This window comes from Camelina sativa, chromosome 20, assembly GCF_000633955.1.
Source record: "Camelina sativa cultivar DH55 chromosome 20, Cs, whole genome shotgun sequence".
Classification (NCBI taxonomy): domain Eukaryota; kingdom Viridiplantae; phylum Streptophyta; class Magnoliopsida; order Brassicales; family Brassicaceae; genus Camelina; species Camelina sativa.
Window position 1 is genome coordinate 29,400,781 of NC_025704.1, and position 11,683 is coordinate 29,412,463.

The 11,683-nt window shown below is 35.3% G+C and overlaps 1 protein-coding gene across 2 annotated transcripts; it reads left to right on the top strand.

The window, feature by feature from the left end:
* Nucleotides 8-2,706, top strand: LOC104771998 (GATA transcription factor 27). 2 transcript variants are annotated; one of them, XM_010496634.2, is made up of 7 exons: nucleotides 8-262; nucleotides 609-1,296; nucleotides 1,389-1,446; nucleotides 1,539-1,642; nucleotides 1,731-1,920; nucleotides 2,000-2,126; nucleotides 2,213-2,706. In XM_010496634.2, exons 1-7 carry the CDS (start codon nucleotides 223-225, stop codon nucleotides 2,437-2,439), a joined length of 1,434 nt encoding a protein of 477 aa, XP_010494936.1. In that variant the 5' UTR covers nucleotides 8-222; the 3' UTR covers nucleotides 2,440-2,706. The 2 variants fall into 2 exon arrangements, with proteins under 2 accessions (XP_010494936.1, XP_010494937.1); XM_010496635.2 differs by having other exon boundaries at nucleotides 2,006-2,126.

The window sequence follows — 11,683 nt, forward strand, 5'->3', positions numbered from 1 at the left end:
TTTTAAGAAACACTTTTTGTGTTTTGTTTTCTGGGTTTTTATTTGGCTTTCTTCTGCAAACATAAAAACTTTTTTTTTTTCCTTCTGGGTTTTTTTTTTCTTCGTAGAGAAGCTTTCCAAAACCCAGTCTTTGTATAGCTGAAATTAGTAAACAACCTTAAAACTCAATTTCACAAATTCTCTGAAATTGTTTAATTTTTGAAAAAGTGAAAAAAGAAAAAGATGGGTAAGCAAGGGCCTTGCTATCACTGTGGAGTTACAAGTGAGTTCTTGTTTCTTCAATTCTCGATTTATGTTCTTTGACTATTCAAGAACTGTGAGTAATGCAAACGTTTCTTTGGAGACATAAACAAGATTGAGCATTTGAAAATGATTTGGTTTGGTTTGTGTCCTGTGTTTATTATGATCACAAGACCACGTTGTATGTAGGGTCCTTTGTTGCTTTTGATCACTCTTATTGCGCTTTGAATTGTTTACCAAATGAATACTGAACTCATTGTTTGTGTCTGAGACTCAATATATTAGGATTGTTTGGTCTTGAAAGTATGATTCATTGTTCTTGTTGTTGCTATTGAGTGTTTGATCATTGGGAACATTTCTGTAAACAGGCACACCTCTATGGCGAAACGGGCCACCAGAGAAGCCGGTGTTGTGCAATGCGTGTGGTTCGAGGTGGAGAACTAAGGGAACATTAGTGAACTACACACCTCTTCATTCTCGTGCTGAAGGTGATGAGATAGAGATTGATGATCGTAGAGGTCATCAAAGGGTGATGATTAAAGGAATGTCTTTGAACAAAAAGATTCCAAAGAGGAAATCATATCAAGAAAATTTCACAGTTAAAAGAGCAAACTTGGAATTCAGTACCGGTTTCAAGAGGAAGGCTCTGGACGAAGATGCTAGCAATAGATCGAGTTCAGGATCGGTTGTATCAAACTCTGAGAGCTGTGCACAATCTAATGCGTGGGAAACGACTTTTCCTTGTAAGAGGAGGACAGGTGTGGGCCGTCCAAAGGCTGCTTCTTCTGTTGAAAAGCTCACAAAGGATCTCTATACTATTCTACAAGAACAGCAGTCTTCTTGTCTCTCTGGTTCTTCAGAATGTGATTTACTTTTTGAGAATGAAACACCAATGTTGTTAGGACATGGGAGTGTTCTTATGAGAGATCCTCACAGCTCGGGTGCTCGAGAAGAGGAATCTGAAGCTAGCTCATTCTTAGTTGAGAGCAGCAAGTCCTCATCAGTTCATTCTGCTAAGTTTGGTGGCAAAGCAATAAAGCAGGAGCAACTGAAGAGGTAAATAACTTGTGGACATTAAAGATCGAAGATTGCTCTTGGAGATTCTGATTTCAGTAAGCATGAACGACGTTTTTTTTTTTTTTTTGCAGGAGCAAATCTCAAGTCTTAGGAAGACATAGTTTACTACTCTGTAGCATAGATTTAAAGGTAACTTCATTTGCATCCCAACAACTGTTGCCTTAACTTTCTTCAAAAATCAATTTGTTGCCTTAAGTTGACTTGGGAACATATCTCTGCAGGATGTTTTCAACTTCGATGAGTTCATAGAAAAATTCACTGAGGAAGAACAGAAAAAACTGATGAAATTACTTCCTCAAGTTGACTCTGTTGATCGTCCTGATAGGTAATTTAACTCAATGACTTCAGTATTTTACAGATTTCAGTGGCTTATTCGAGTTACTTCTTATACTTCCTGCTTTCTCTTTTGCCAGCCTCAGAAGCATGTTTGAGAGTTCTCAATTCAAAGAGAACTTCTCCTTGTTTCAACAACTTGTAGCAGATGGTGTTTTTGAGACATCTTCTTTATCTGGATCAAAACTTGAAGACATGAAGACACTTGCAAAGCTTGCATTATCCGATCCTAACAAATCCCATTTGTTGGAAAGCTATTACATGCTCAAGGTTTTCAACATATACTCTTTTCTTGAAACAAATAGTTTCTATACTTTTGGACTTTGTTCACTTAATCTCTTTGCTTCAGGAACAGAGAAAAGAGATTGAAGACTCTGTCACTACACCATCAAGGGTCTCAAACCTGAGTCCATCAAATAATAATAGTCTTGTAACCATTGAAAGACCTTGTGAAAGCTTAAACCAAAACTTCTCAGGTCAATTAAGATTCTTGCGTCAATCCATAAGTTTCTGCGATAAAATCTGTCTGTTTCTGATTATATTGAGGTTTTGTATCCTTCAGAGACAAGGGTTGTGATGAGAAGCCCCAAAGAAGTGATGAAGATTAGATCAAACCACATCAAAACTGAAGAGATTTTAGAGAATAGTGTCTCTTCCTTTAACCCTATGAGCTGTGGTGGATCTCTAGTGTTTAGCTATGAAGATAATGATATTTCTGATCAAGATCTTCTTCTTGATGTGCCGTCGAATGGATCATTCCCTCAAGCAGAGCTTCTTCACATGATATGAAAGAAGATAAAAGTTTCTCAAACTCATTGGTGTTTCTCAGAACAAAGACTAAGACTTTACATGATCTCTCTCTCTCTTGAAGGGAAAACACTTTTGCTCTTTAAGCTCTTTGGCCAAATGAGATTTTTCTGCACTAGAAATTGCAATTTGCAGATAGAAAAGGAAGGATTTTTATGTAAGGGCTCTGCCTGATGGTCTTATATGTATATGTTGATACATATGTCTTATTGTTCTTACTAAACTCCAAGAACAAGAAAGTTTCGATTTCTTTTATCTTTTTTTTTTTTTTAAAGAGTTTAAATTTGTGCTTTTATTTTGTGTAGGATGAGAAAATATTTAGTAGCATTTTGATACCCAAATACAGAAATAAAGCAATGAATTCTCTATCTAAGTACATAGTTTCTATATATCTAATACGTATATATACATAAAACTAGATAATAACCCGCGCTACCAGCGCGGAGAATTTTTATTTATTTTATTATTTGTTAATATTATGTTTATGTTGTATCATTCATTTATATGTTACTCCCTCCGATCCTAAATAATTGTCGTTCTAGAAAAATTCTCTTAGATTAAGAAAGTGTACAATTTGACTATTTTGACCTCTGAATTAAAACTAATTTACAATTTTATTTTTTGTTTCTCTTTTTTTTTTTTTGTCAACGTTTTATATTAAAAGCCCAAAACGGGCAAACATTAAAGTACAAATTTTTAGGCTCAACAAGCCACAATTGCAATACAGAAGATAAACATTGAAAGGTAAAACAACACGTGTATAGCAACGTGGTAACTTCTGAAGAAATATGTGTTCCACACACTGCATTGCCACCGACTCAAGACAACTTCTGTCTTCACCGGAAAATTTCACCGCCGGCGGATTCTTCAAACTTCTGTACAGATTTTCTATTGTAGAAAGCCTTCAATTTGTACTGATCACCTTTTGCTAACAATTTTCAGAAGTTAATGACTGAAATTGCTTTGTTCACCGGAATTTAAACTCGATCGATTGAAACTGAAGTATTCTTTAGAGAACTATCTAACACGACAAGGACTCCAAATCTTCATACTCCACTTCTCCCAATCGCAGCAACTTGAATCAACACGGCCAAAGAGAACCTTCACTCAATAGAACTCGTCTATGGTTGAATGAGGATATTACCATCAATTGGACAAAGACTCAAGCACAGCACAACAAAGATCAGTCAAATAACTTTCTGATTTCAACACTTCCTCAATATGAAAGCGCTGTGAAAACGCAAGAGCTATTGATATGTATGGAAACTGAGACACAAACTGAATCACAAACTAAGACAGGGTTTCTTCAAAATAAAACTTCTTTATTAGATAATCTGTTTAGTAAACTTACAAGTTTCACTCAATCAATTATCTAATCTCTCATGTTCATGGATCTATACACAATCCACGAACCTCTCAAGACAAACCCCTTAGTCCCCTTAAGAGTTATGCTTTCCTACAAGAACCCACATAACCTTAATGTCTAAGAATTCTCTTTCTCTTTTGTGCTAACCTCTACAAAGGCTTAGGCTCCCTATTTATACACAATAGGTCGTGGCTATACAAGCTTAAATTCCTATTCTAATCCTAATAGGAATTACCAAATCTCTTTACAAATTTCCTTTTCTTTTATGGAATAGGAAAGTCTTTTTCATGTTTCCTTTTCTACTCAAAAGGAAACTTTTCATGTTTCTAGACTCTTCTCCAAGCTTCTAGTCTTCATAACTTTCGCCTTAGCTGATTCCCTTATTTCAGCTCCATGTTATCTGCTTTGTTGAACTACTTCTTGTATTACTGAACTAATGCAGCGACTGCATCAACATCTTCATCTTTCCCTTTCATAAATGTCTTTTTCTTCTTCTTTTCATCTTGTTGTAAAACTCAGTTAAGAATACATAAACACGCTGATCTGAAGAGCGAGCAAAAGGTTTTAAACAAAAAGATCTAATTCCGAAATAAATTCGGAAACTAAACTGACAAAACGTCGGAACTAGATCCGGACAAAGCCGGAAAACCTAAGACAAAAAACTAAATCGACATACAATCGGAAGATCTCCGATGTTAATCGGCTAAACAAAATATACAAAGCTTTCTCTCTCTGAAGGATCCGAGAGAGTTAAGAGAGAGAAGCTTAACTTCTTTTGATTTTTTGTTTCTCTTTTATTCAATAAAATTTCAGGTTCTTCTTTTTTTTTTCTTTTTTTTTGTCACCTCCGTGAACTCCTTTTCTCATCCCAATTATCTCCTCTTTCTCCGATTACCTCCGTCACAAACTCAACTCCTCCGATTTTTTTCTTTTTTTTTTTAAATAAACTTCTCTGATCGATTTCTTTTGCCCTGGACATGGAGAAACAAAGCTTCCTCTTTTCCAATCGCAAAATCAAAATCAAAATCTGGTGCGAAGCTTCCTCTTTTGTTTTGTAATTGACTTTTAGGCGGTGAGCTTCTTCTTTTCCTCCTCCGCCTCCTCTGATTTTCTAGCGAGCTCAGCCAATTTTCTGATGAGCTTCCACCTTCATCATAAGAACCTTATAACCAAGCAATGAAGACAAAAAAAACCCAGAAAACTCAAGAGGAAAGATAAAAAAAATGCCTTCACCAAGCAAACACAGAGAAATGGAAATGATGAAACTGTAATTTTTTTTTCTTTTAATTCAATTTCAATTTATTTTTTCTAATGTCGGTTTCTTATTGATGATTTTGAGGGTTGGATTGATCTTGTTTAACAGAATGATGAGCGATTATAAAGTGGAGACATCAACGATGGTATGCAAGAGTTCTATGTTGAATTCAATGGTCCCAAAGACAGTAAGATTTACAATTTGACAAAACACACCTATTTTTTTTATTGAAGTTTCGTTTGATTGTATTAGTCTTCTTAATCAGACACTTCTGTGTGTATTTACTTTACTGCTTTTTTGATTTTCTGATTCTGATGATTACTTATGAAATGATTGAGATAGGGTTTTTGCAATTATTGATGGTTTTTATGTGTGTGTTGATGTGATAGGTCTCTATCAAAGAGGTGTGTGGAAGATAAGAGTTGAGCTTCCAGATGCTTATCCTTACAAATCTCCTTGTGTTGGTTTCATTACTAAAATTTATCACCCTAGTGTTGATGAACTGTGAGTTTTTTTAATCAGTAGTTGGTTTTTTGGAGTTAGCTTTGTTTATTTGGTTGCTTTGGGAGAGATGTGGGGACGTAGATTATTGAAAGGCTGGCCTTCTTGTTTGTAATCCACATCCACAGATCAATTTGTGACAGCTTGTCCTGTGGGAAGGTTGTTAAAGGGTGGGGACCAGGGTTCGAGGAACGCCTGGCGCACCAATAACCTACTGTGGATTTGGATGAATAGTTCCATTTGCCCGGTGAGGGGTTAGGATCGATGCCCTGCAGGGCCAGCTTGGGGTCTGTTGGGCCGGCTAGCGGTGGGCTAGTGGGGTCCACGGACGGTCCGTTGGGATAGCTAGCGGTGGGCTAGTGGGGTCCGCGGGACGGGTTGTCACATAATCCCACAGGACAAGTTGCCACCAATTGATCTGCAGGTCAATTGGTGGCAACTTGTCCTGTGGGAAGGTTGTTAAAGGGTGGGGACCAGGGTTTGAGGAACGCCTGGCGCACCAATAACCTACTGTGGATTTGGATGAATAGTTCCATTTGCCCAGTGAAGGGTTAGGATCGATGCCCTGCAGGGCCAGCTTCGGGCCTATGGGGGCAAGCTAGCGGTGGGCTAGTGGGGTCAACGGGACGGGTTGTCACATAAATGGTATCAAAGCCTTGATATAAAACCAAAATTATGGAAATTATACAATCAGTGATTAATCCTAGAAGAAAAAGATTATAAATACTCACCTTGATATAAAACAAATAAATTGTGTCATTTTCTCTCATTAAACCAAACTAATTTTGTCAAAAACACCACCATTTCTTCAATTTTGTTCTATTACCACATATATATATATATATATATATGTATATATATATCTATATATATCTATATATATGTTATTCTGATGAGGATCAATGTTTCTATGTGTGAAATTCTTATTAATCTTTTGTAAACAAACAAAACATACAAATATGGTGAAAGAAATATGAACTTTACTTGTGGTGGATATAATATCAAATTTATATTGACTTTCCAAATAAACCTTGAATTTTCTGTTGAATTATTTAAAAACACGAATTTGAATTATATAACGAATTTGACTTTTTAATACTCGCTATAAATTAATAAAATTTTCCGGTTCCGAGTTGGGCTAGTGTAAAAAATGACATAATTCGATAAAATAATAAGATAATAATTTTTTTAGAAATCCTATGTAAAAATATGGTCTCAACAATATCATAAATTAATAATGATATAAAAAAATATATATATATATATCTAAGAAAATTTAGTGAAATATGACTTTATTATTGTTTGTGTATTCCTGAATTTGCATTCTAGTTAGAACTCATCTATAATATTTTTCAATATATTAAAAACTTTTGGTGTTGTCTTCTCAAATTACATACAAAAATTATGTATAGTTCTAGATGCGATAATTATTTTTTAAATAGTTCTAAAGACATCGCAATATCTTTTTTGATTTCATCATTACCATGAAAGATATATAGTACTAGCAATTTTTTTCTAAATTCTAAACTTCTAACATTTATCATTTTCACATGGATAATTAAGCAAAACTATTAGTATCAAATCCGATAGCCAAGAATATAAATTAAAAAAATTCTATAAAAATGTGAATCATAACAAAAGTATTTTATTTTGTAATAGAAAATTTTCAAAATTATGAAAATGAAAAAATCTCTTCATAATTTAAAATTTTATTAATTTATCGATAAATTAAAACCCCTATAAATTAATAAAATTTCATGATTCCTACTTTATTAATTTATAGAGGTTTTACTATACCTGTTAATAGATTTTGTTAAATAGTAAGAATAAATTTGGTGATTTACTTGAATTAAAAATCAATTTAACGACTTAATAGCGAATTCCATTAACATCGTGCACTATTTGGTAAAGTTAACAAAAATTCATGATCTATTTTTTTTATTTTTTTATTTTTTTTTATTTTTCTGAAAACAAAAGATTAGCTCATGAGAGACAATAAGGTGGAAAGTTGTTTACATACAAAACATAGTACGGACTTATACGCGCCTTATGCGCTAAAGCGTCCGCACGTACTTTCAAATTTCTAGAAATAAAAGATAAAGAGAAAGAAGTAAACTCCTCCCTGTCAATCTTGATATCGGCGAGGTATGTCGAGAAAGCCGGCCAGTCTTGAGGAGAAGACACCATCTTCACCAAGTCTGAACAGTCAGTTTAGAAGCCACGTCCCGGTAGTCATGTCCAATAATGCAACGCATAGCCCAGATGAAAGCTTCTACTTCAGCATGTAAAGGGGAGAGACTTCATCGGAAATTGGTAGCTCCCATAATGTGCGACGAATCCTGAGACACCGTACAGATCCATCCTGCACCTGCAAATGTGTCACCGGCCTTCCAAGATCCATCAACAAAACACCGATGACCCGAGTAAAAGGTAGAAAGAGGAGCTGCAGCCTCCCTCACCCAAGGGTTAGAAACGACGGGACCAGAGGGGAAATCCTCACTCTGACCCTCTTCCTGTGCCTGCTGCCAAGATAACGCCTCACCTTCTGCTACCCTGAAAATCTCCCCAGGCTGCTCATCCTTATTTTCAAAAACCCGTGCATTCCGGGCTTTCCAAATATACCACATAACCCAGGGGAAAACGGATGCTTGAGAACCTGAGTTTTGTGAGCCTAAAAAATGATCCATGTTTGCATACAAAGAGTCCGTGGGAAAAGAAATTGGCCACACCGGAACATAAGATAAGGCCCACACTTGCCGAGCTGGTGGACAAACAAAAATAGCATGATTTATTGTTTCGTCATCAGCCCCACACCGTGCACAACACAAATCACGTGCTACGCCCCGCCGTCTCAAATTAGATGAGACAGAAAGACAGCCAGACAAAACTTGCCACATAAAATGTTGTATTTTAGGTGAGCATTTAACCTGCCAAACACTGGCCAAAAGAGGGGTAATCTCTAGACCGCACCCTAGAACCTGAAAAGTCTGGGATGCTTCCCGGCGTGCCGTATGATATCCAGACTTAACTGTATATTTTCCAGACTTTGTAAAATGCCACCCTAAGGAGTCTGCCGATGGACAACTCCCTAAGGGTAAAGCCCCTATCAAGTCAACATCCATCGGATCAAAATGCTCATGAAGCAGATCCATGCGCCAGAAATTTGTTTGATGATCAATGAAATGAGTTAGTTGGAGAGAAGGGTCCGCAAAAGGACCCTTACTTAAAGCTGGTCTTGGGGATTGAGCCGGGATCTAGGGATCAGTCCATATAGAAATGGTTTCCCTGGAGCCCACTCTTTTAATGAGCCATTTGTGTACCAAAGATCTAGCGGATACAATACTCTTCCACCCATACGAGGGAGAGTATGACCTAATCGGTTCCATTGGATTGGAGTTCCGATAGTACTTACCTTTGAAAATCCTGGCAAACAGTGAGTCTGGAAACTCAATCAGCCACCATAATTGCTTAGCCAGCAAAGCCGAATTAAAATCGTCCACATTCCTAAACCCAAACCGCCTAATTGCTTACTGCAACATAATTTCTCCCATGCAAGCAAATGCATACCCCCTGACTGACCATTTGTACTCCACAAAAAATTCGCCACTGCACTAGTAAGTTTAGACGTGATCGTTGTCGGTATCCAAAAGCAAAACATCACAAAAGTCGGAACAGCAGTCGCAACGGACTTAATCATCACCTCTTTCCCTCTTTTTGATAGTAACTTTGCCGTCCAACCATTTGTCCGATTTTGGAGTTTATCCCGAACTAAAGAGAAGACTTGTGTTTTAGACCCACCTAAACTCTCAGGTAAACCCAGATATGAACCCATACCGCCCAAAATTGGTTATCCCAAGAACCCCCTGCATCTCCGCTCGAACCCCCTCATCAACCGTATGACCAAACTGTACCGAAGACTTTGCAAAATTAATTTTCTGTCCTGAGACGGCCTCGTACTGCTTTAAAATATCCAAGATAGCTCCACATTGTTCCTTTTCAACCTTACGAAAAAATAAACTATCATCCGCAAATAACAGGTGCCTGATTGGTGGACATTTGTTGGCCACCTTAATCCCAGTGATCAACTTACCCATCTCTTCTTTCTGGATATTAGCAACTAAAACTTCTGTACATAAAATAAACAAATAAGGAGATAACGGATCTCCTTGCCGTAGCCCCTGCTCAGGAATAATCAATCCATTTGGTTGGCCATTAAGAAGAACTTTATACTCAACCGATGTAACACAAAAACAAGAGATCCATGTCTCCGCGAACCCTATTTTTCGAAGTAGTGCCTCAACAAAAGCCCACTCTACCCTATCATACGCCTTGCTCATATCTGTTTTTACAGCCATAAATTTCTTCTTACAAGACGGATTAGTTCGTAAACCATGAAACATCTCCTGAGCAATCAAGATATTATCGGAAATTAGTCGGCCTGGAACAAAAGCCGATTGAGTTTCCGAAATAAGATCCGGTAGAACCGTTTTAAACCGCTGGCACAAGATTTTCGAAATAATTTTATACCCCACATGACACAGACTAATAGGACACAATTCTATCATTCGGGTTGGCTTTGCCACCTTTAGAATTAGACAGATATGCATACTATTTAAACTTTTATCAAAAACCCCTTCGGCGAAAAACCGATTGACTAAATCAGTAACAATTACACATTTACTTCATCACCAACAAAATTCATGTTTTTCACCATTTTTAAATAATTCATGCTTTTGTTTGACTTTTTTTCCAAAATTTTACCTTTTTTTTAATCTAAGTTAGTTTAAAAAAAATTATGGTCAGCAATCCCAAAACCATAATTCATATTAATTTTTTTTTTATAGATACAAAGTAAACCAGAACCAAAGTAAAATATGGTTTCAACTTCCAGTTCTCTTTCTCGTTTCTTGAGCAAGAATCAATATTTTTTTTTTTAAGAATCAAAGTCAATGAAGAAGAAATAGTCGGTATATAACTAAAAAACTGAAACCGGTGAAGTCCTAGAGGGATGTAACATTGTGGCTATTGTGACACAAAAACCTAGCTAAAGCAATTGATATTGTGTTTACTGTTAATAGGTGAACCTTATTAACTAATAACACACGAAAGACATTTAAAGAAGTAGGTGTTATAACAAATCAACTATTAACTTATCTTTAGATAGGCTTATTACAGTTTCTAAATTCTATGGAGACTTATTTTATAGAAAAAAATCATAATAATATTACATAAGAGGATTTGCTTCTGTTTTTTTTTTCCTTTCCTTTTATTGTGAATGTAAGTGTGAAAGCATCTTTTATACTATTGCATTTTTATTTTTATTTTTATTAAAAAAATTGTAAGATGTTTTCAACTTCTAATATTAGTAGAACACTCTTTTCTATACGTATACGTTTTTGTGGTAATACACTACTCTTTTTTTTTGTTATCTTCAAATAAATGCAGTGTATTATTTACTGGCATGCATTATATATATTTTACTAATTAAAGGGATGATATTGGATTCTAATTTATGAAGATTTTTGAATAGTTCAATAAAATCATTAAAAGTTAATAAATGAAAGATTGTTAAAGATTGCTAGAAAGTTTTGTTGATTAGTTTTCTAACATCTTGTAAAGTATTCCAAATAATTTCTGTATTTTTTGTGATACTTTTCATGACTTTATATTGTAAAGGAAGTGTCTAAAATCATGAATCAATAACATAATAATTAAACTCATTAACAATCATAGATTCTTTTGTTTTAATTGAATAACACAAAACTTCTAATGACTTCATAAAAGTCTAAATCCAATAACCCAAATTTGTTAAGATTCTAAATGACTTTTTACCAATCACAAACTAATGACACTAATCTTTAATAGAGTTTAACAAAATCTTGATCTAATAAAAACATATTCTACATAACTTTTAAAATGTTTAAAACTCTATTCAAATCTCAAACCGATAACCCCCACTAAAGTTATCATAACTTTAGAATTAAAAACTCAAATTAAGAAGTTTTGGATTATTGTCTAAAAATGATCCCATGAAATTAATGGCATTGGCCCATCCATGACCATAATAATAAGAGAAAACTCTGTATTCTACATTTCCATTTCTA

What these genes read in the sequence shown, in the direction of transcription:
- LOC104771998 (XM_010496634.2), top strand. Translation starts at nt 223, where the DNA reads ATGGGTAAGCAAGGGCCTTGCTATCACTGTGGAGTTACAA. An exon ending in AAGCAGGAGCAACTGAAGAG is followed by an intron (nt 1,297 to 1,388) that starts GTAAATAACTTG and finishes TTTTTTTTGCAG; the next exon opens with GAGCAAATCTCAAGTCTTAG. An exon ending in AAAGCTATTACATGCTCAAG is followed by an intron (nt 1,921 to 1,999) that starts GTTTTCAACATA and finishes TCTTTGCTTCAG; the next exon opens with GAACAGAGAAAAGAGATTGA.